Source organism: Pinus tabuliformis, chromosome 3_2 (genome assembly GCF_031772625.1).
Source record: "Pinus tabuliformis cultivar Carrire ecotype Pingquan chromosome 3_2, CPIR1, whole genome shotgun sequence".
In the NCBI taxonomy this organism is placed as follows: Eukaryota; Viridiplantae; Streptophyta; class Pinopsida; order Pinales; family Pinaceae; genus Pinus; species Pinus tabuliformis.
In genome coordinates this window covers 452,538,817-452,563,969 of record NC_142302.1, presented here as the reverse complement: position 1 = coordinate 452,563,969, position 25,153 = coordinate 452,538,817, and the positions used below count along the sequence as shown (strand labels likewise).

Below are 25,153 nucleotides of genomic sequence, written 5' to 3'. Positions count from 1 at the left end.
TACATATCATGCTCCCATCCCCTGGAACCCCGAGCAATTAAAGAAAGAAAATTAATAAAAGGCAAAAGGCATATGAAGAAGGGTGGAAAAACAAAGGTCGAGGCAACTCGTGTACCATGATTGCTCCCTCCTACATCAATACACCCAATGTATGGGCTTCCCTCGTTATAGTTGCCCTTCTACCACGACATGCGGCTTGGAGTCTTCCCCTTTGCCCCAATCTGTTTCATCATTATTTCACATGCCACCTATGCTAAAATTGGCAACTAGGGCCAAACACCATGTGGGTCATCTTATTTATGGCAGCTGATATTTTTCTTGGATCCCTCTCATCGAGAGGTGTAGGATTGATCTAAAGATCATCCAATTCCAATAAGTATTCATGGAGTTATGAATTTATTTGTGTTATAAGACAATTCGTCAAGGTCGGCCAACAACCAAATAAACCCCACATGTGCTCAACGTTTTAGTATAAAAGGAGATGACTTGAGAGTCATTTCAACACACACTTCTATCTTGATTTCTCTCCACTTGTCTTGGGTTTTAGTGGAAGAGAAATCTAGGAGTGGAAGCCCTAGACGTTGGAGGAAAGAAGACTAAGGGAGCTGCCCTAGAGATGATGCCCTAGCAAGGAAAACACAGTCCTAAGGAGGATGCCCTAGCCGCAGTCCTAAGGAGGATGACCTAGCCGCAATCCTAAAGGATGTCTAGCTGCAGTCTGCCCTAATCCAAGAAGACGCAATCATGTTGTGAAGGAGATAGCCCTAAGTTGGAGGCAAGGGAACTCTGTCTTAACCGCAGCAAAGGAGAGCTGAACAGCGTGGTTATAGAGGCATGTTTCATGATCTTTTGGAGGGCCGAGTTTGTCGTAAGGGAGGCCAATATTGCTCCCTAAAGGGCTAAGACAAGTAAAGGTTGTTGCAGCCTACGTGGAATTCTTAGGTGCCCAACGCTTGGTAAAGGGAAGTGTAGACTGTTGTGGGTAAGTTGCAGCCCTACGAACTGTTTGGAGGGCAACGTATGGTGGTTTAGGTGGGCTGTAGGTGGCAGTGGAGGTCTGTGGTAGGCCGCTGGCCTAGCCACTCCAAAACAAGGCAGCATGAAGGTGTATTGGGGGCTATTTATGCCCAGAACAGCAGCGATGGGAGCCACCACTTCTCCAAGGGAAAGCCGCGGTCAAGAAGGGTTGTTTTAGTAGCTGATCAAGGGTTATTACAGCAAGCAAATATGCCCTAACTAGCAACAATGGGATAGCAGTGTTGTTGTACATTGCAGCAATGGTTCATGGTGCTGCAAACTCATTGGACAACAAAATGATGGGATAGCAGCATATTAGGACAGCATCATGTTGGGACAGCAGAATGATTAGGACAGCTATGATATTGTGCAGCAGTGGCACAATAGGACAGCAACAACAACAAGGTGCAGCAAGCATAGTGCTGCAAGCACAATGGGACAGTAGTATGATACTTGGTGCAGCAAGTACACAAAGTAGCAATGGTGCAGCAAGCACATGGGTGACAGCATGGTGCAACAATGGCACAAGGTACAGCAGTGCTAAACACTAGGACAACAGTGCCTCATAAGGTCCAGCATTGTGATGATGGGCGCAGCATGGTACAGCACGATGAGGTGCAGCATGATGATGAGATGCAGCACAATGATAGGTGGAGTCACCTTAAGTCAGAGTGTTGACTTCTGTTGTAAATGTACTATCTCTATCTCTCTCTCTGCTGAACTATTGAAGAACATATAAGAAGAGTTGATCAAGGGTTTCTCCACATTGGGGTTTGTCCCTGGCTAGCGCCACATCTCGTGTCCTCTTGTCTTGGCTTGTCTTCTGCGATTTATGTTTATGTTCTATCTGCAGTTTACTTTAATGCTGATGTGATTGCTAATCTGGAAAAGATATTGGGCTAACTGTAAAAATTGAAATAAATTGCTCTAAGCATAGAACATACCTAAAATTAACAACCTACCATTTGATGGATGTACCATAGACCTGTCACTACCTTAGAGGTTGAAACCACCTAAAAGGGTCATTTATTAACCTCTCTTGTCGAGCAAGGTAACATTTGTACTTTCTAAATCCCATTTGGAAGGTCATGCCATATGAAGTATCCACTTTTTCCCATGATTAGCAAGCTTATTTACTTAATTGCACTAATGGATTGTTGCACTGGAAGGTGAGGAGACGCATTGGATATTATATAGGATTGCAAGTGGGTCTTCATCTTGAACTTGGTCTCCCTATACGAGATCCAAGCCCTCTACAAGGTCATAATGGCACTTGTAGGGTGAGTGTTGAGAGCCATGGGCCTCCACCACAGCAGAGCATTGATTGTCACGCCATGGGCTTCTTCAGCACCACATATTGCTTGTTCGTGTCCCAGCAATACAGAGACGATGATGCACTTGGACTACGTTGCCCAACGGGCCACAAAATTGCACCCAACAATCGGTAGCTAATCCAAGGCCTAGATAGGGTTTTGTCTCATCCGAAGGGACATAGGAGGGTATGCATCATCTTCTAGCCCTCACTTATGGAGCATCGACTTGTTATTGAGCCCCTGGAGACCCATGAGGCCATTGATTGCGCCTCACAGCCACTTTGGAGCACCGCAAGATGTTTTGCTTGGAAATCAAGGGGCTACCCCCTTGATCATCATTTTGGTGCCCTCCTCTTCATCACGGCAAATTAAGGACTCATATTGGCCTTCCAAAGGCCCTTTGCACCATCATTTTATCATTTCAGCATCATTAGGAAGGCTTATTTCACACATTTGAGCTATTTGGTGGGCTTGTCACCAAAGTTATTGTTATTTTGCACATTAGAATATTATTAGGGGCTTAATTAGTCTAATTAGGCTAAATCGAACTTCTAAAGGGTCATATAAATAAAAGAGAGCCTCATTTGTATTAGATCACCACACTTGGGATTTTCGACTACCTCATTAGAGGATTTTCAGCCTACAATTTGTGGAATGATTTGGATGATTAAATGCATTTTGATGTATCGAAAGTTTTCGCTATCTCTCTTGGAGCTTCTCTTTGGCAAGACTGTGGATGGATATACTCTTCTTTGTCTTGAAAGTGCAATATAATGTTATATTTTTGTTTTAATGGATGTCTAATGCATAGAATTATTTTCTTATGGTGAAATAATGTGCCTTAATTAAAGTGAATTAGTGGAATCATTGAAACTATTGGATATTTTTTGCATGTGTTACTCATTGGACAAAAAATGAATGAATGTTCCTAAAGGATTATTAGCATGTGCAACCTCAAAACTCCATAAAGACTGCCATCGAAGTATAGAAGTATGAAGTTGCCATGCAGTTGCATCCATAGAGAACGAAGCTGCTTCTTTAGGCCTCCTTGAAGAGCGTAGTTCCTTAATCTTGATCATTTTGAATCCAATCTTACCAATAGCTAGGCGTTGGTCCTAGATCCTTGGTGTTCACATTAACTCAACGAGACATCATTCTTTTCACCTTTTTCTTCCTCCTTTTTTTGTCCCTTCAAGGATTGGTAGCCTCTCTAGGGCTTGGTGTGAAATCCTTTAGGAGTGAGATCTTGCAAAACTAATTAGACAGGCTTTTGCATTGGTGTTTTCTCTAGCTCTCCTTCAATTTTGGGATCATTCTCACGGTTGAATCTCGAGATAATTGATGCCCTAGCTTTCGTACCAAGTGGGAACCCTTGAAGCTGCTTTGACTTGGGGATTTCTTGAAGGTTTGCAAGTTATAGCTTATCATTCAAAACCTTTTCTCTTAGCTATCTTGACCTTGGATGAGCCTTTATCTCGACATATCTCTCAACCCTAGGTCTTGTATAGTATTTCTCTCAAGGGGTTTTTCATGGAAATTCATCCTAGATCCTCCCAAAGCTCATACTTTAATTGAATCTTTGCATTGAATGAGCCATCCTTGCCTCACTTTGAATCCTAGTATAGACATATTAATCACAAGTGAGGAATATTAGAAGTCTTGATCTTAGGCACTCGTCATTATTGAACATTTATGAGCCCGAGGTCTCGTCATCCTTCATAGGCCTTTCTTGGAGAGCCTTTCAACTTCCCTTGAAGCATTTGAGCCATTATTTGAGCCTTTCCTTTGAATGGGCCTTGGAAATCACATCATACCTTGCCATTGATCCTACCATTCAAGTAATTTCCCTCATATCGGAACTCCTCTCATCGGTGAAAATCCGTAAAGAGCAGGGGACACTGATTGAGGTGACAGCGGGTCTTTGTCCCATTGTTGTCATTTGTTCTAATAGTTGTCCCTCACGTACCCCCCCTAGGACCCCTGCTAGAGTGAGTGGCAACAAGGCACACCTAGACCTATGGTCAAACCTAGTCAACCCCTTCAAGTCAAGCCTCCCAATCTGATCTAGAATTTCGGCCCTCCTATAGCTACCAATTACCCCATAATTTTGGCCCCTGCAACTATCCAGAATTTCAGCCCCCTACAACAGAACTACCCAGAAAAACTACGAACCAAAAGAAGAGACTATCCACACGTCCGAACTTGAGAGAGAGAGGGGGAGAGAGAGTTGATTCATCTTCCTTTTCATCCTCCTTGTCCTTCTTTATCTTCGTAGGAAGCCCAAAAATTGTCTTCACAAGAGAGTGTGAATTGTTGCCAAGAGAATGAAGTTGCATTGCCTTTATATAGTGATTTGTTGGGTCGAATGGGTGTCTCCTTTGCCCTGGGCCGGCTTGACTTGGAGGGAGGCTAACTTGACAAACTTAGAGACAAAAATTTCAAATTCAAAAATTCAAATTTTCTTCTTTTAAAAGTCGTAATGGGACTTTGACTCAAAATATATTTTCTTTTGACTCTAGCATTTAAAATATGCTTTACGATAATCAATACAAATACATCAAGTGGCCAAATATACATTATGAACACCCACTATAGTTACAAATTCAACACTAAACACCAAAAGCGCTGTTAATTTCAATAGTCCATAGGCATCAATTTCATAAGTAGTTGACAAACAAAGCATCTAGAGAATAAGAGCAAGTTATGTATACTTTATAGAGTACACAAGTGACAAGATTTGTTAATTAGTGAATGAGTATGACCTAAAGGTCATGTCTATAAGTGGAGCTACGTGAACAATATATATGCATATAATTTATCATAACGACTACAATAGCACACCACTTGGAAAGTATATGAGATTTGTTGCCAATGGGAATAGTTTTCTGACATTGTTTTCCAAAGTTAAATAGCTATTATTCTCGTCTTTCTTGTTTTGCCTACTGTAAAATACTAATCATTATAACCATATTGTGTGTTGATAAATTATGCAATTCATTCATGTCCTACAGAAATTAATATATGTTTAGGCATTAACAAGTATTTAGCCCAACTCCTAACTTTTTAGTTGTCCTTGAAGGAAAGGCACAAAAAAATGGTTGTGGCAGAAATTGAAGATTAATTAAAGGTTTGCCTATTGTAATGTTTTTCCATATAGCTGAAGAACAACCACGATTATATGGATATAGATAATACCTTCAGATCCAAATAGGACAAGCCCTGCATCATCAATCTTGCTAAAAAAAACCTATTCACAACAAATATGACCAAAATGACTCATAAGCATTTCTGCAAAGAACTTTATAATCTGAATACAGCGTCATCATTCTTGATACACAAAAAGCATTTCCAATCAAAAAGTGGTAGTACATATTACAATGCATATGTTTTCCAATATAGGACAGGATTTGAAACAAATAGAGAGGTGATTATTTGTATTAGACTGAATATAATTCATCAAATCGAAAACCATTTACAAAATAAGAATGATATCCAAGCAAACAGACGTCATGCAAAGATAGATGTGTTATGTATCTAAAACAAAATAAATATAAACAGAAGCATACCCTCCTGCGTACAAGTGTAGACATGGCTCTTTCTACATGATGGAGGTGTTTGTGCATTGATGGACTGATGTCAATCAATAATACCAGCGACTCCTGACACCGCCAAGAAATTATCAGCATTTTACAATGGAAGACAAGTTTTTCATCAGCGAGAAAAGCAAATGAAAGAATCACTTGTTCTTACTTTTGTATCCTCGATTTAACTGATTTTGATGGACAGACACTTCATATCAAGATTCAAGAAAAACCATGTTGGGTCACATGATATTATTTTATTAAAGCACTATAGACAGCTCCTTGACTAAATGATCACAAAAAAATGCTTACCAGTTAATTTGATTTCTTAGGAGAGACAAAGGCCACTTGCGAGCGAAGACGTTGTTAAATAATATATGTCCTGTCACGAGATTACTCATCTACAACATTCTAAAACATAATTAAAAAGTCACATTAGCAGCTAACACTTTCACACAAATTTGTTGTCAAGGAAGAAGTTACAATTTGCTGGCATCATGAGTTGATTGAAGCATTTCACTTGCTGGCAGGTTGGTATGTATCCAGGCTATCCTCTCAGAATCCCCATTTTTTTTAATTCAATACTAATAGCTCCATCAAAGACTATCTCAGGTACTGAAGGATTAATCAGGCATTTCCTATAGCTTGGATCTAAAAAGTAAAAGAAATAGCATCTATTTGCTTGGCATGAAACAGCCAAACCCCAATGGGCGAGAGTAAGGGGTCTGAAAGGTTGGATCTTGTGAACAAAGCCCTTTCAGCGAAACTGTTGGAGAATGTTCAAAAAAACAAATGCTCTATGGAATAGAATCTTCCAATCAAAATATCTAGCGAATATGAGTCTGATGGATATCATCGAGCTAAAAAAAAATTGAAAGGATCTCCCCTCTGGAAAACATACTCAAGGGAAATTCAATAATGTGTGATATTCCCACTTAGCAATATTGCTAAGGGAAATATCAATTTTGTCAAATTTTGGATTACTACTTAGGAAAAGTGGGTTGTGGGACCCCACTTGAAGTTTTGAGCTAAAGTAAGGGCCCAACATAGGAGAAAGGGAGGAAATCGAATGGCTAGTGGATGGTGGGGGCCACCCCAAAAAGGAATATGCTCCCCTTTTGGTAGTATGCACTCTTGGAGGGAAAGAGAGAGGGAAAATCGATGGATGGGTCCCACATGGGGAAATTGGAGGCTCAATGACAAAATAGGAGGGGGCACTCATTTTTGGGGATCTTTTGATCATTTGAACATTCACCCTTGACTAGCACGCTTGAGAAAAGAGCCAAGTCTGCATGTGTTGTTGAGCACACGAGATTTTCAAGCGAGAATCTCACCCTACCTTCAGTGGACTTCGAGTGCCAACCCAAGGAGGTGTTTTGCATCATTTCTGATTTACCCACGGAGCTTGCCAAGTGAATTTATGGAGCTGGAGAGCAGGTGGGGCACAGGAAAGGGAATACGCTACTTTTGGAGGAGCTAGTTGTGGAGCCGAGAATTGTTGGGCTTTCAGGGACAGCCTAGGGCCATCAATTGCTGAAGATTTGGAGTGCTTCCAAGGCTCCATTTCGTGGGAGACTGCTGTGCCAACACAATCATCCAAGGACTGCGTGGGCCTGCGCAGTGGTACCTTCATGCCACACGTGGGAGCTTGGAGAGAGAGGAATTGAGGGTTGGAGCTTGTGGGGTAGTTCTGGAGGGGAAATTGCTGAATATTGCAGCCATTTTGGTGACCATCTGCAGTGATATTTTTAGGTGGGTCGAAATACCCAGCAGTGGGAGTAGGTGGAAATTGGGCAGAATTTCAGAGGTCAACGTTTTGCCAAACCCTTTCTATGTAATTGGTGGGTTATTGTAATGTCCCAAATGGAACAATTTGGGGTTTTCTTCAAATTCTAACTCAGAAATACTTCAAATAAAATTTTCATTCATAAACAGAAGATTGCCATGTAAAATTAAAACAAATAAAGCACTGCAAACCCATAACACAATGAACAGGAACTTTCTCAGCTTTTATTATAATGGATAAGTTGGGGTTACATGCACATAAAACCAAAATAGCTAAGATGAATAGCTAGCCTCCAAGACACTCTATTGCACTGCTATGTCGGCCTTCCAAACTAAACTGAATTGCACTGTTGAGCTCTCCTGTGAATTCTGGATGAACTCACCAAGGGGAGATGGGTACTCGCCCAATCTCACTAAATGTTAAAATTGACAACTAGGGCCAAACTCCATGTGGGTCACCTCATTTATGGCAACTGATATTTTTCCTACATTCCTCTTGTCGAGAGGTGTAGGATTGATCTAAAGATCATCCGATTCCGACAAGTATTTATGGAGATATGAATTTATTTGTATTTACTTGACAAATTGTCAAGGTCGGCCAGCAGTTAAATGTGTGGCACACATGCCCAGTAAATCATATAAATACAAGAGAGGTTGATTCATTTTCTCATCATCTCATCTCACTCATTCTTCTCTCTCTCTCCTTAGCTTTGGGTTATACAAGGAGCAGCTCACACGTGGGAAGGAGGACACATTAGGGCAAGGAGGACACAGAAGTTGTTGAAGGTCTCTTTGACCTGCGTTGGCCAAGCGTTGACTCATCAAGGGTGAGGTTTTGGTGTGGCTGCCCCTCCTAGGCATGCTGTAGATTTTGGCACAAAAATCGAGGCAATCCGTCCACAGGTTTGACCGGCGTTGACTGCACTAGTTTTGGGCAGCAGGTTGACTTCAATAAACAGCAGTATGACTATGTTTTGGCGTTGTTCAAGGGTTGTTTCTTCAGACTCTTCGAGGGCTAGCTGACTAGAAATTGACCAAGCATATTGGAGGTCAATTTCAACTCGTTTGACCAAGTTTGACTTTGTTGATCTAGGGTTTGCTGCTGCTGATATAAAATTATAGAATTTTGATTTTGTTCTATTTCTCTCTGCTGAACTATTGAAGATAAAAGAAGATTTGGTCAAAGGGTTTCCCCGCATTGGGGTTTGTCCCTGGCTAGCCGCCACATCTTGTGTCTCTTGTCTTGGCTTGTTTTTTGTTGATCGTTTAATGTTCTATCTGCACTTTACTTAATGTATATGTGATTGCTAATCTGTGGCTAATAAGAAGAAAAGAAGTAAACTGCTCTAAGCATAGAACATACCATAATTTAACATGGTATCAGAGCTGAGGTGAAGACACAGCGCAAGCAAGAGCAAGAGCAAGAGTAATCACCGAAGAGAAGGTTGGCAAGACTATCCTAAAAACTTCATGGGGTCCTCAACACTCTTCCCCGCCGAAGACAAGTTCCGTGAGAAATCTGACTATCACGGATGGAAGATGTCTCTCGATCTGACTTTAGAAGATCAGGAAGTGTTCGACCATGTGGGAGGCAATGTTGTTGCGCCTCCATCAAATGCATCCGTTGCTGCCAAAAGCAAGTGGTCCAAGGGAGAAGTCAAAGCAAGGAAGATCATCCGGGACTCTATCAACAAACGCCTGGTGGCCTATGTTTCTGAGCTGACAACCTCCAAGGAAATCTACGATAGACTGGTGAGTTTATTTAAAGTTAATGATGCAAATCAAGTTCTATTCCTTAGAAATAAGCTGAAGGAAATTAAGAAGGGCAAAGATGAGAGTATGCAAGCATATTTCTTAAGGATCATCGATATCAAGAATGATCTCCTATCTATTGGGGAAGTAGTTCTTGATAGGAAAATGACTATCACAACTCTTGGAGGACTGCCACTTGAGTGGTATATATTCAGGACTACTCTTCTCAACATTAATGTCATCCCTGGATTTGAGGAATTGATGGCTAGATGTATTCAAGAAGAGACAAGGATGGAAGAGCAAGAAATGCCCGCACTTAAAGGCCATCCCTCTGTCTTTTCTTCTCATGCTAAAAGAAGAAACAATTCTAGGGCTAAATTCAAAGGAAAGGCTAGACCGAAGGGTGGAAGAAAAGGATGATGTTACAATTGCAATAAAATGGGCCACTATGCGAGGGAGTGCCCTGATAAAAGGGACTCACACCATGACGATGACCAAAATCACTCTCAAGGCAATCAAAGGAATGGCAGGTCCAATGGCAGAGGTAAAAGAAATGCCAGAAATCAAGGAAGAGGACAACCCTTCAAGAAGGCAAGAAACTCCAAGTATGAATCTAACGTTGTTAACAATAAGCAAGATGAATATTGTCTACCAGTGGCCCTCTCTACTACTGCTCCCTCGGACAATCCATTTGCAAAAAGTCCTATATGTACCTGATCTCAAAAAGAACTTGGTGTCCGTTTCGGCAATGGAAGACAAAGGCTACAAGGTAACCTTCATCGATGGCAAGGTACGTGTATGGAAAAAGAATTTTAAAGAAGCTTTCACTCTTGGGTTTCGAGTCGATTCATTATATCAGGTCGGAGGAAGTCCGCTAGGTGTCATGTCTTGTGACACATCACTTCAGTCCGAACTATGGCATCGGAGGTTTGCTCACCTTCATTATAAATCTCTACCCAATGCAAGACAAATGGTGACAGGGATGCCCAAGTTCCGAGTAGAGCAAGAAGGTGTATGTCCGGGATGTGCCGAAGGGAAGCTCAAAAGGGGACCATTCCCCTCAAGCCTAAGCAAGACCTGCGATATATTGCAGTTGGTTCACTTAGACATATCTGGTATGATGTCTGTGAACTCCTTGGAAGGATATTTATATTACCTCACTTTTACAGATGATTATTCTCACAAGACTTGGATATACTTCTTGAAAAAGAAGGATTAAGTGTTCACTTGGTTTCGTCACTTCAAAGCCTTGATTGAGAATCAAACCGAAAAGAAAAACAAGATCTTAAGGACTGCTAATGGGATTGAGTATGAATCCAATGAGTTCCATGACTTTTGCAAAGAAGTTGGCATTAAGAGGGAGACTACAACACCATATACCCCTGAGCAGAATGGTGTGGCGGAAAGGAAGAATTGTACGATTGTGGAAGTTGTCCGTGCTATGCTTCACGATCAAAGACTTCCGAAGTTTCTATGGGCCGAAGCTGCGAATACTGTCGTATATGTGCAAAACCGATGCCCTCATCAAGCATTGGGTTCCAAGACTCCCGAAGAGATGTTCACTAGTAAGAAACCTGACGTATCTCATTTTAGAATTTTTGGAAGTCCGATATATTTTCATGTGCTGAAGGAGAAGAGGAATAAATTGGGTGCATCTGGAAAGAAAGGAATCTTCGTGGGCTATAGCGAAAACACTAAGGGCTATAAAATCTGTGGCTGGTCAAAGGGAATCGAGATTAGCCATGATGTCACCTTTGACAAAGATATGGCTCTTACCAAAGTTGACAATCTTCCTACTCAAAGGGGATCTAAAGAAGCTGACACCAGGGAACCAAAGGAAAAGGAAGATGAGACGATGCCCGATGTGAAGAACCTATGGATCCTATTGATCCCCCTCTGCAAACCCTTCCTCTTCTAGGAAGAGGCCTTCATGGCCAAGGGGGACACTTGATGATGCTGAAGGGCACGTTGCACCTAGGGGAACCTTCCGGGAAAGTAAGAAGTCGACCAAGTATCAAGGATACTTGACCATCATGAGCACGATCATCCAAAATGAGCCTTCGTCATTCGCAGAAGTTGTCAAGCATCAAGTATGGAAGGATGCTATGACTAAGGAATATGAGTCCATCATGAAAAACAATGTCTAGGATGTGGTCCCCAGACCCCAGGACAAAGCAGTTGTCACTTCGAAATGGCTTTACAAGATAAAGCATGCAGTTGATGGAAGTACAGAAAAGTATAAGGCTTGTTTTGTCGCTTGTGGCTTCTCTCCAAAGGAAGGTATAGACTATGACAAGACATTTGCACTTGTTGCCCGATATACCACCATCCGCTCGATCATAGCCCTTGCTGCTTCACAAGGATGGAACCTACATCAGATGGATATCAAGACCACGTTCTTGCATGATTCGATCAAAGAGGAGGTCTATGTGGAGCAACCCGAAGGATTTGAGATTCATGATCGAGAATCTCACATGTGCAGATTGAAGAAAGCCCTCTATGGGCTAAAGCAGGCACCCCAAGCGTGTTATGAGAGGATCAATAGCTACCTGATGAAGTTGGGATTCACTAGGAGTGAAGCTGACCCTAACCTTTATTTTAAGGTTGAAGATGACAAACCTCTCATACTGGTGTTGTACGTTGACGACCTCTTTCTAACAAGTGCAGACCCTCTCATTCTCAAATGTAAGAGGGAGTTGGCTTCCGAGTTCGAAATGAAAGACCTAGGACTAATGCACTATTTCCTAAGACTGGAAGTCTAGCAGAAACCAGGGGAGATTTTCCTATCTCAAGGAAAATACGTGGTGAAAATATTGGAGAGATTCAGTATGGTGGACTACAAGCCCGTGACTACCCCGACGAAGCTTGACTTCAAGAAGTTAAGCAATAGTGTTGCTAGACATGTTTTACGAAATGCTACCGAGTATCGTCAACTCGTTGGAGCATTGATGTTCTTGGTGAACTCCCGTCCGGATATATGCTTCGCAGTCAACACATTGAGTCAACATATGGTTGAGCCTCACCACACACATTGGATTGGTGTCGAGAATCTGTTGAGATATCTTCGTGGCACAATCACTCATGGGTTGAGATACACTGCCGGAGATGTGAGACTACTTGGATATACCGATGTTGATTGGGCAGGCAGTGTGGTGGACCGAAATAGCACTTCTGGCTGCTATTTCTCTTTAGGATCTGCCTCGATATCCTAGATGAGCAGGAAGCAGAAGTCGGTGGCTTTGAGCACCGCCAAGGCAGAGTACATTACTGCTAGTATGGCCTCCTATGAGGCGGTCTAGTTATGAAAGCTCTTCAGTGAGCTGTTTGGATTTACATTGGATACCACCGTGATCCTGTGTGACAACCAGAGCGAGATTCGTTTATCAGAGAATCCTGTATTTCATGATCACTCCAAGCATATTGATATCAGGTACCACTATATTCGGGATATGGTGCAGCGGGGAGCAATAAGGCTCCAACATATCGGTACAGATGAACAGGTCGTCGACATTTTGACGAAGCCCCTGGGAAAGGTCAAATTCTTGACTTTCCGAGAACGACTTGGTGTCGTTCAGAGACCCTCTTATGAGGGTCGAGTATGATGTATTGAGCTTTGGGAGCTCCAAGGGGGCGCGGGGTACTTCTTGGAGCGACATGCAACCACAGGGCGACTCACCATCCCCTAGTGGTGCACTATGTACAGGGTGAAAGGTTCAACCTTCCCCTATGACACCCCGTGGCGACTATAGAACAGGATGATTAGTTCTCTGTGGCGACTGTGGAACAGGATGATTAGTTCTCCTGTGGGCCAGGATGATTAGTTCTCTGTGGCGACTGTGGAACAGGATGATTAGTTCTCCTGTGGACCAGGATGATTAGTTCTCCTGTGGCGACTATTGGACAGGATGATTCGTTCTCCTGTGGACAGGATGATTAGTTCTCCTGTCGAGGCATCCTACCCATGCAGTATGGGACTCATGGGAAGTACCTCTCATCTGATCAATGAGTAGGGAAATGGGGTTAGTGTTACACAAAAAATATCGTCACTATGATTATTTACAGTCAGTATGGGTCTATCATCACTTATACTGTCCTCCTAAGCAAGTTTAAGACCTCAGCTCTTCAAATCAAGCTTTGGAAATGGGAGAAAGACATTAAAAATCAATGTAACTCTGGTTTCGCACTTTCTCTCATGGTCACCTGAGGTCCCGCACCTTCTGTGTACAAAAGTTGCGTACCTACCCGCTCTGTCCCTAACGGTGTAGGTGCGGACCCCTGTGAAAGTCAAAAGGCGCAAGTTTTATCTTAAAAAACTCACTTTGGGTTAATTCTAGAGTTTTCTAGAAGGAATTTTGACGTGGATTGTTCGCTCTGAGGTGGTTCATGCATCCCAAAAGAGAAGGAGCTAATCCCTTGACTAAAGGAGCTATCCCTTTGAATGAGGGTTTTATCCCTTTGAAGGAGGACCTAGTAACTTCCCTCCATTGCACTATAAATACAGGCATTGGGGTGAGGACTGGAGAGGTTAGAAGCTGAACATTTTGAGGGTAAATGCTGGTGAAATTAAGACTTCCTAGTTGAGCTTAAGAGGAGAGATCACATACTTTTTTGGCTTCATTGGGGAGTGAGTGAAACTTGTCAAAGTAGAGGAGACTTCTTGTTGGACCCTGGGAAGAGCTTGTACAGCGTCAAGGCAAAGGTTGTAAAGTTCTTCTTCTTTTGAATTAATACAATCAAACTCATTTTTCTCAACAAGTATCTTATGTTATTTGTTTCATGGACTCCTTGACTTTCATGTTAAATATGTTTTACGCAATTGGTTTTTCAGGTGCTATTTAATTTGTTTGCCTTGTTTTTGTTTGCAGATTCGCGAAAAGGAGCTCATTTGGATCAAAGGAGCGAGGGCATCCACAAGCTTGCGTTGGACCAAAGGTAGTCCCTAAAAACACTTGTTTGCTATTGTTTATTAAAGCATATTTAGAGAAAGATAGTGTCTGGTTGGTTTGCTTGTCATTAGGTCTTCTTTAGATTCTAGGAAGGTCTATCTTGTCCACAAGATCGACTCATTCCGTGCAACAAAATGGCGACTCCACTGGGTAATTGATTGTTTTCCTTGTTTATACTTTGACCTGAGAAACTGTATTTTCTGTTTCTGTTTTTGACTTGATGATTGTGGGATTGGGTGAATTTAGTTAATTTTGAGTCAGTTTTTATTTTTCATAGTTTTGGGAGAGGTACGCACCCTCTGAGTTAAGCACAGTGCGTACCTATACGCACTTTTCCTTTGTACACAGAGCGTGAACGCACCTCTCTAAACAGGTTGCCTGCGTACCCTGTCAAAAATTTGAGAAATTTTAAATTTTTCTCTTTTTTATCAGTTTAGAATTTGTTTATAGGTTTTAGCCATTGCCCAGACCTGCTTGTTCCCTGTCAAAAACTTTCCTTGGTTTAATTTCATTAGTGTTAGGGTTTTAGGTGGAATTCCTAGGAATTTTGCTTGTTGGGTTTGTTTTTCGTTTTTGGTTGTGTAGTGGCTCTGAACTTAGAAGTCGTAGGGACCTCAGATTACCTTGGTGTCTACCAGTGTTCTTATGAGTCTGACCATTTATGAAATCTCCCCTTGTTGAGGAATCCGCTTTGTGTTTTCTCATTTCAAAATTTCGAAAAACTTGTATTTGAAAGTTGGAATTTTCATTTTTTTTTTTAAACGAAAGATTGGTTGTTTTTTGACTAATTGTGATTCTGCATAAATTAGTCCTTAGCTCACATTTAGCTAAGTAAAACATCCTCAAAAAGACTTTTAGTAGGCTTTGACTTCAAGTAGCTTTTTATAGTTTGTAGCTCTCAAAGTTAGTCATTTTCATTAGTTTTGAGTGTTTTATTTACAAAATATAAAAAAAAAAATCTCTTTTGGAAAAAGTTTGTTTTTGTAGTGGTTGAGTGCTTTGAAAAGAAAAGGGAAATTTTTGTGAAATAACTAGTTGTCTCATTTTGAGTGTTTTGGAAAGGAAAAAGCTCTTCTTTAAATTTGTTTAATTGAGAAAGATTTATGTTTACAAAGTATTTGCATTCTCAAACTCTTTCTTAGTGTAGAAGTTCATCGAAGAGAAAAGATTGTTTAAATCATCTTAGGTGCATCTTTTTAGTGATTTCGAGTCGAGTCTTTACACCACGAGTTTCATCTCCGCCACCTCTTGACTTAAACAACAACCACTAAAATTAACGCTTAAAGTAAAATTCACCTAGTAACATTTTATTTCTAGGGCTCTGATACACCAACTTAGCTTAGGCTAGTGTCTTGGAGTAGGAGAGTAATTAACTCTCCAAGACAGTAAAAAAAAACAAGTAGCTGTATCTTGTGGTAGGAAGAAATCCAATTGTTGCATTTATGCTTTGGGAAAGCTCCTCTTAAAGGAGAAGCACGAGATCGTGTCCGAACCAGTGTGGGAATCAATCCTTCCTCATTGGGAACGACGCCAGATATTCACGTATTAAAAACGGTAAACCTCGAATTAACCATTGTCGAGGAGCCTGGGGTCACTTGTTGGTAAACCTTGGATTATGTCAAGGAGCCTTCAAGGGGATTGAGCTTGCTACTCTACCCTTGTGTGCGTATCGGATCGTAGACTGTTCCCCCAGGGGTATTTGTCTCAGTTGGTAACCTTAGTGGCCATATTCTTTAGGATTCTTCCTAAGGTGACAGTGGTGGGAAGATCCCACTGTACCTGGAGCAGACATCGGCTAGACTCACTTGGATTTTCTGGGGGGTTCACTTCACTCGAGACGGTTAAGTGGAGGAACTTGGTCCAGTCTATTCAGTAAGCAGGTTGCCAGGGTAACTGTTCCAACCGCCATTTCTGTACTGAATTCTGCGACGTTGGATTTCATCACCAACTAGTGTTTTCGGTCCGGAAAGTTACTGTTTGTATGTGTTTGATCTCTAGATTCTTTAGGCGTGTGATTCAAATTTGCTTGGTTCTTTAGAGACTTTAGGTGTTTTTCATTGAGATTTTAATTTGTTTGCGTGTGAAGTAGTTAAAAGTTTTTAACTGTGGCTGAATTACCAAGACAGTCCCGTAGACTTCGGGGCCAGTCTCCTGAGTTTGTAACCGTGGCTGATTTATTGAGGAAGTCCCGTAGACTTCGGGGCCAACCTCCTGAAGAAGTCCCGAGCCAACTTGAAGGCTTGAAAGTCCTCGTAACTCCTAGTGGTAGTAAGGTTGGGTCACCTGAAGAAGGAGAGTCTTCATTAGTTGTACATCCTGATTACCAAACTCTAGTAACAGGTTACGATCCGCAATTGATTTCAGTTTCCGAACTTGCTTGTAGCTTTTCATCTACTAGTGATATAGGTGAAGAACCTGAGATATCTGAACCTGTTACTCCAACATCGGGGTTTGTCTCTCCAACTTCTAGTGGTCCTGATTCACCTAGGGTAGAAAGAGTAATTACCCAAGATCTTCCTTCTGGACTTATTGCTATTGAAGAACTTGCTCCGGAAGAAGAAGTAGGCATCTCTATCCCTGAAAATCAACCTGTTCTTGATCTAAGGGAGCGTGAATCAATTTTTTACAGTCCGCCTAGGAGTACTACTTGGTATCTTTCTTTGACTAATTATTTGGAAAACCCAACGTTAAGTTTTTCACCACCTCGTGCTCCTTATCATCCTAGAGATTTTTATACTCCCGTAAATATGTCAGGTCAGTCGTCCATGTTTACTCAATCGCCTGAATCTTTTTTGTACGGCGGTCCTTTTGTTCCCTCTGGGTATCAGTCACTTTCTGGTACTTTTTCGGGAGCATCTCCTCAACCTATTGAGCAAGGGTTATTAACTGGAAACAATAGTGCAAAGTCGTTGAGCGTAGAAGACATTCTTATGATGTCAGGTTCTATTCCCAATTCTCAACCTCAAGGTGACCAGTTACCGCCTGGGGGGCAGCCTCAATTAACGCCTGGGGGGCAACCTCAAGGTACACAATTTGCATATGGGGGGCGACCTCAAGGACAGTACGTACCTACAATACAGTACGTTCCTCAAGGTCAACCCCAGACTCAATATGTACCCCAAGGTCAACCCCAGTATCAATTTATACCTCAAGGTCAACCCCAGTATCAGTACGTGCCTCAAGGGTATCTACCCCAAGGTCAGTACTCGAACCAAGGTTTCCAACCACCCCAAGGTCAATCTTATGTTCAAGGAACGGGAAATGTACCTTTCAATTATCAATCTTACCCTCAACCCAGTTATGGTCCTCAATATTCTCAACCTGTTATGGGTCAGTACCCCGGAATGAACATAGTGTGGGATCCATCGCAAACCCAACAGGTGTTGCAGCCAAGTGTACAGTTGTCATCTCAAACTGGACAACCCTTAGTTTCTGGTACACCCCAGCAACCAATCCAGTCTAATATTCAAACTTCTGTACCTTCGGTAGTTTCTCAGTCTGGGCCTACTGCGCCTCGTACTCCATCTCAAACGACTGCTGCAACTGCTGCAACATCTGTTCGATCTACCCCACCTACTTCTGGAGTATCGACAGCTCCGGTTTCTACTGTTCCTGTATCTACTCCTCAGACATCTTTACCACCGTCTGGATCCACGATTCAAACTACGGTTCAGATGCCTGTAGGACAACCTGGTTTAAGTACGGTTGTCACAAGTCAACCACAATTTACCTATCAACCGTACCAGGGACAGTACCAATTCGGTCCTGCTGTCCAGCAGCCAGTTTATCAGTATCAACCGTATCCTGGGTACACTTATCAACAACCTCAACAACCCTAGTACGGTCCGGTTAATCCTGGTTTTCCGAGAGGATACAATATCCCGAACGCGATTCCTATTCCCAGTTATCCCGGATATCCTCCTCCTGGGGCTGGTCTCATGACCCAGAGTTTTAGGGATCCTAATCGGCAGTTACCATTTATCGCAACTTTGGACTTACCAGACTTGTCGCGCCTAACGAACGATCCGATTAATTATCTTCCGTTTTGGCCGCCAATGCCGAATAAGTTGCCCAGTGACATTCCCAAGTTCGAAGGTAAATCAGGAGAGGACCCGTCGAACCATGTGATGACTTACCACCTCTGGTGTGCGTCTAACTCCATCACAGATGATTCGATCCGTCTTAGACTTTTCCAGCGCACTCTAATTGGTCTCGCGGCCAAGTGGTACATTGAGTTACCGCGAGGCACTTTTTATAATTTTAGTCAGTTAGCTACCTCGTTTTTAACTCATTTCCAGTTGCCAGTCCGATATGACAATGGCACGGAATTGTTAACTTCGCTAAAACAATCAACATCCACGTACATTTCAGATCATATTCATGAGTGGAGACGTCGACGTCGTTTAGTGAAGGTATTTATTCCGGATCAAATCTTGGCTGAGTGGTTTGTAAAATCTTTGTTGCCAAAGATCACTGAAGATGTTGCTAAAGCCGGAGTGGTTACTGAGGAGCAAGTCATTGCTCAAGCACAGTACCTTGACTTGGTTTATACTCAGTCAGGTACGTTACACGAAAAGATCCCCGATCTTCCCAAGTCAAATCAAATCGCTGCAGCTCCTTCGGGATCTCATGCCGTTGATGGTATGATTGGCACGGTTAACACTAAAGGTAAGAAGAAATCCTCCAAGAATTCTTCTCCTATTATAACCTTGCCTGATTCCCCAACAGGAGATTCTTCTGCAGAGATTTCCGCCGATATTCACGTTGTAGAGTCATCTACAGCTAAATCAAAATCCGGTGGGAAGAAGAAAGGAAAGAAGAAGAATAAAACGAACAAAAGTTCAAAGGAGAAATCTGAAAAGGCGGAATCCAATGATGAAAAGCGCAAACCTCGTTATCCATGTCTCATTTGTGACGAAGAACATTTTACAAGAGACTGCCCTCATCGTGCAGAGGTTGCGAAGATCGTCAAAGGTTCCCAAACTCCTGCTGTTTTGAAGGATCCATTTCCAAGTCAAGACAGCAAGATGATAGGTTCTTCCTCGAGTGCCAATGAAGAACCCATATTGATGATGTCCCATGTAAGGATTGCGACTCGATCACAAGATTATGGCAGTAAAAGTCCTGTTGATGGTAAAGAAGCAGAATCTTCTCATTCTAATCCATCAACCTCAGCTCCCGGTTCCGATCCACTACAGATCGAGAAACCTAATCCAGACTTGGTAATCAAACCGCCCGCTAAGGGTATACTTCGAAAGTCAGCTTTCAATCCACATGCGAGAGCGGCTCAGAACTATAACATTGTTGAGGATTTAGTTGTTTCACCCTCAGCAATGTCGGCTTTGGAAGTGCTGCAATCATGTCCAGCACAGCGTAAATTACTTTTGTCGGCTATAGGAGCTGTTGACGTTCAGGACCCGAACCTAATAATTTTCGATCTAGAAAATAGTACACCGCGTCTCCCTCATCAAATGGCTTTCCAGATCCCAGTGATAGTCAAAAACAGGCCTATTCATCGGACTGTAATTGATGAAGGAGCCTCAACGTGCATTATGTCGATACAGTGTTGGAGATCGCTTGGTTCTCCTTCACTAAATCAATCCCCGACAATTCTTAAGGCTTTTGATGGCCGTGGGTTTCATCCTTTTGGCATTCTACAGGATTTGCCTATAGGGGTTGAAGGAAAAACCGTTAGTCTAGATGTGGAGGTGGTTGATGCCCCTCTAGACTACAACCTTCTCTTGGGTCGAAGTTGGTCTTACGTTATGACAGCGGTCGTTTCATCGGTCTTTCGAGTAATAAAGTTTCCACATAATGGAAAGATCGTAACAATAGACCAGCTGGCTTACTTTTCATCCGACCCAGCCTCTTCGGAGAGTATTCAGCATGTTGGTAAAACGACTATCCCATATAAGGATGTTGGAGTAGGATTAGTTAAAGATGCCGGTTTACTGGGAACTTTTCCTTTTCCTCCAATCAACGCATCATCTTCATTTGCAACTATTCATATGATTACATCAGACACCATTATTTATGATGATCCTTGGATCATCCCTTCTGAATCTGAGATAGACTCATTTGGTAATTCCATGCCTTTGAGTCCATATGAAATTGCCTATGAAGCCGTGCAGTCTTTTGCCGACCTGTGTTCAACCGAAATTGACTTAATGAATGTGGTCCGTGAGGAATCACTTTTCACATCAACCTCAGATTTAACTACGTTTTCTGAACTTGTTCACTCTGATGAGCAAATTCGTGAAATCCTATGTGTAGATGATTTACCATGGGAAGATCTCCATCACAGATCTTCGTTTTTACCCGAGAATGATCGTTTTGAAAATGATTTCTCATCAATTTTTACAACTGAATATGTCAAGGAACCTCAGAATCCAATGAAACATCCCGATTCAGAGTTAAATTTGGGAAACATCTCTCGAACTATTCCTATTGACATTTCGGTTAAGCCCGGAATTGTTGAAAACATTCATATAGGTGCCTCGTGTACAGATGACGAAATTCAATTATATAAGGCCCTATTTCAAGAATTCCGCGACGTGTTTGCCTGGTCCTATGAGGAAATGCCAGGAATTGATCCCGCGATTGTTGTTCATGAGATCAAGACTTACCCGGACGCTAAACCCGTCCGGCAACGTTTGCGTCAGATTCACCCACGAAAAGCTGCTGCAATTAAAGCAGAAGTTGAAAAACTGTTGAAAGCAGGTTTCATTTATCCGATCCCGTTAACGGATTGGGTATCGAATATTGTTCCGGTTAACAAAAAACAGGGAACAATAAGAATATGCATCGATTATAGGGACATTAATCGAGCCTGTCCAAAGGACAATTACCCAACTCCCTATATCGATCAAATCATTGATGATTGTGCCGGCAGCGAAATATTTTCCTTTATGGACAGTTTTTCCGGATACAATCAAATCAACATTCTACCTGCCGATCAACCAAAAACGGCTTTCATTTGTCCATGGGGGACATTTGCTTATTGCAAATTGCCTTTTGGGCTTAAGAATGTCGGAGCAAATTTTCAAAGGGCGATGTCTTATGCGTTTCATGACATCAAACACATTGTGCAACCATATCTCGATGATTTGCCTGCTCATTCATTACATCGAGCTGATCACCTCGTCCATTTACGAGCAATCTTTATGAGGTGTAGGCATTATCGTATTCGGTTGAACCCACACAAATGTGTCTTCTGTATAGAAACGGGTCGATTGCTGGGATTTGTAGTTTCGAAAGCCGGCATTCGCGTTGATCCCTCAAAGGTCGAAGCTATCATCAAATTGCCTCCTCCTTCGAGTCTTCGCCAACTCCAAAGTTTGCAGGGGAAAGCAAACTTTTTACGACGATTCATTCCTAACTACGCCGAGGTTACAAAGGGTTTTACCCGGTTGTTGAAACAAAACACTCAATTCTCTTGGGATGAGATAGCTCAGAAATCTTTTGATGCACTCAAACACGCGTTGACCCATGCACCGTTGTTGCATCCTCCCAACTACAACCAGGATTACTTCTTGTATCTCGCCGCCTCCCATTCCACCATTGGAATGGTCTTAGTTCAGGAAGATGAATTCGGAACGGAACATGTGATATATTACCTTAGTCGAATGTTAAATCCAACTGAGCTAAAATACTCACATGTGGAGAAATTGGCATTGGCAGCCGTTCAAGCTGTCCAACGTTTTCGTCACTACATTTTACTACGTAAAACTACGGTAATTTCGGATTGCAACCCTATGATCTACATTTTGACCAAACAATTGCTAGGGGGCAAGTACTCTAAATGGATCGTTATCCTGCAGGAGTTCGACTTGGAGTTTGAAAAATCTAAGTCTAAGAAATCTTTAGTTTTTGCAGAGTTAATGTGTGACTTCCCGCGTGCTGACACGGAAACTGTGGCAGAGGAGCCCATTGCGGACGAATCTTTGTTTCTAATCAGCACTTTAGATTCGTGGTATGGGGATATCATCGTCTATCTCCAGACCCAATCCTTTCGGCCAGAAATTTCAAGGTCGGAACGTCGGAAAATTCGATTCCAGTCCCAACAATTCAAAATTATTGGAGATACTCTTTATCGCCGTGGGGCGGACTCTATTTTTCGACGTTGCTTAACTCACGAAGAGGCTGAAAGGGTTCTAAATGACTGTCACTCTGGAGCATGTGGCGGTCATATGTCTGGGTATGCCACAGCCCAAAAGATATTGCGCGCTGGCTATTTCTGGCCGTCCTTGTTTAAAGATTGTATTACGCGGTCCGAAAATGCCACAACTGCCAGATTTTTGATCGTAAGATGCGCGCTCCACCTGCTCCTCTCCACCCTATAATTGCCGTTGGTCCTTTTGCCAAATGGGGTATCGATTTTATTACATGTAACCCTCACTCGGCCGGGGGGCATGCGTATATCATCCTTGCGGTAGATTATTTTACTAAGTGGGCCGAGGCGATGCCTACATTCGAGGCAGACGGCAAAACAGCTGCAATTTTCATGTTCAATCATATAATTGCTAGGTTTGGTGTCCCACAAGCGATAATCACTGATCATGGGCGTCATTTTCGAAACGTTATGATGACCGAACTTACAGGCCAGCTTGGTTTACGTCACGATAGTTCAACCCCTTATTATCCACAAACGAATGGTCTGGTTGAATCCATCAACAAAGTTTTAGTTATCATGATCTGACGAATCATTGGGATTCATCGATGAATTGGCACAACATGCTATTTTCAGCGCTTTGGGCGTACCGAACCTCAGTAAAAACATCAACAGGGTTCACTCCTTTCCAACTAGTCTATGGTTTGGAAGCTATGTTACCCATTGAATGCGAAATCCCGTCATTGCAAATGGCCATCGAGTTACTTCCAGCCACTTCCGAAGAGGAAAAGCGTTTGTTATACTTGGCTCAATTAGATGAGAATCGACGTGATGCTGCATTGGCGATCGAGACTCATGCAAAACGAATGAAAGCTCAGTATGATCGAAATGTGACCCCTCGAAATTTTTCGGAAGGGGAACTAGTCTTAGTTTATGATCAAGCTAATGATAAATTAGGCACTGGAAAATTCGTTCCTATGTGGCATGGTCCCTATCTTGTCAAGCGAAAGCTAGCCAAAGGGGCTTATGAATTGGTAGACTTTGATGGGGACTCTTTGGGTAAACCCAGAAATGGCCTTTACTTGAAGAGGTATTATGCTTAAAAGAATGGGGTATGGAGATTTTTAGTTAGGATAGTTTTTCTTTCTAGCTGGTGTGTTTTAGTTTAAAAAGTGTGCTTAGCTTAGAGAGTGTTTTTCCGTCATTATTCCTGCTTATCTTGGTTTTACTCTTGATATTGCAGATGTCGATGCCTCTCCAAACATACATTGGATTTGTTGATGGTGCTTGTCGTAATACATGGAACATCTTTTCCGCAGCTTGGGTTATCTATTCGCCCTCTGACGAGTTAGTTTCTATGCATGGGGTAAGCCTCAGTCAAAAAACAAACAACATTGCAGAGTACAGTGCAGTGATTGAGTTATTGTCTGAATCTATTTCATTTGGGATTCGGAGTTTGATAGTGAGGTTAGATTCTGAACTCGTTGTATTACAGCTTAATAGAGTGTATGCCATTAGAAATCCAGTGTTATTAAGATTATTTTTGAGAGTGCGTCTCTTGGAACGTGAGTTTGATTACATTGAATATCAGCATATTCCAAGGTCTTTAAATACATTAGCAGATGCAATTGCTTCTCGAATGTTAAATAGACATTTGCAATAATCATACATGTAAATTTAAAACCATTCCATAACATGATTTACAAGATAAGCCGGTAATAGTGATATATATATAGGAGTGTGTCAAAAAATACATCGTCCTCGATCATAGGTTGAAAAACACCTTATGATCGGCAAAAATGATAAGTACAAAAAACAAAAATGTCACATGTGCCCACAATAGGCGATCATCCTATCACTGGTGATGATCTCTATAAGAAACCACTGCACGGGCCACCTTGCAAAGGAACCTCCTAAAAGGTCCCGGGACTCCAATCACATAGCGCTGAAGTCGACGAGGAATGTCGTCTATAGTGGTCTCAGGAATATCTCCTGTCAAGCGCTCGAGATGACCCTCCAACTCGGCCAAAACCTCTGCCGATTCGTCCTGTGGGGCTGGCGCGGGTGCAACTGGTTGCCTCCTCTCGAAAGGCCGGAGAGCGGCTGGTCGCTGTGGACCCACATCTGCATTTGAAATTTTTACTATCAGTTTTGAGACAATGGAAAAATTAAAAAAAAAATTAAAAATTAAAATAGGAAAAGTTGAAAAGGATTTTACCTGACTCGTCCCACTGCTCTCCTGGTGGAAGAGCCATGTCTAGGTCACCACGGAAATCTATCCCAGCGTAAGGGAAGGCCTGAATGGAAAAGACCTGGTTTTCCAACCATTGGAAATACTCAGGTTTGAACCGAGCAACTTCTGTCCTCTCGTCCGGGTGACGGACCATGACTGCGACCCATCGCATCAGTTTGGGCTCTCGAGGAAGCCCAGCTCCAACAGTAAGGTGCTGTGGGATCAGCATAGGAACCCTCTCCAGGCCAAAACTCACGACCAAAGCCCCATAACCAAAGGTCTTTAGTCGTCTGCTCTTGGCCCTGGTCAGTTGGCCTTTCACATTGGCCAGCAAAGCATTGCACCAGTTGAAGATGGTGCCTCGAAAGCAATCAACTGCCATACGCATCTGGGATCCGGTGGCAATATGTAATGCG

The 25,153-nt window shown here is 42.3% G+C and overlaps 1 protein-coding gene across 3 annotated transcripts in view; it reads right to left on the bottom strand.

Moving 5' to 3' along the window:
* The window catches only part of LOC149181251 (ATP-dependent DNA helicase 2 subunit KU80-like), a 277,596-nt gene that overhangs the window by 212,955 nt on the left and 39,488 nt on the right, over positions 1 to 25,153 (bottom strand). For all 3 annotated transcript variants that reach the window (XM_089416527.1, XM_089416529.1, XM_089416528.1), the window contains exons 2-3: positions 5,897 to 5,989; positions 5,526 to 5,577 (exon numbers count right to left, since the gene is read on the bottom strand). In XM_089416527.1, the coding sequence (XP_089272653.1) occupies positions 5,526 to 5,577; positions 5,897 to 5,989 (145 nt within the window). The remainder of the gene's footprint in view (positions 1 to 5,525; positions 5,578 to 5,896; positions 5,990 to 25,153) is intronic.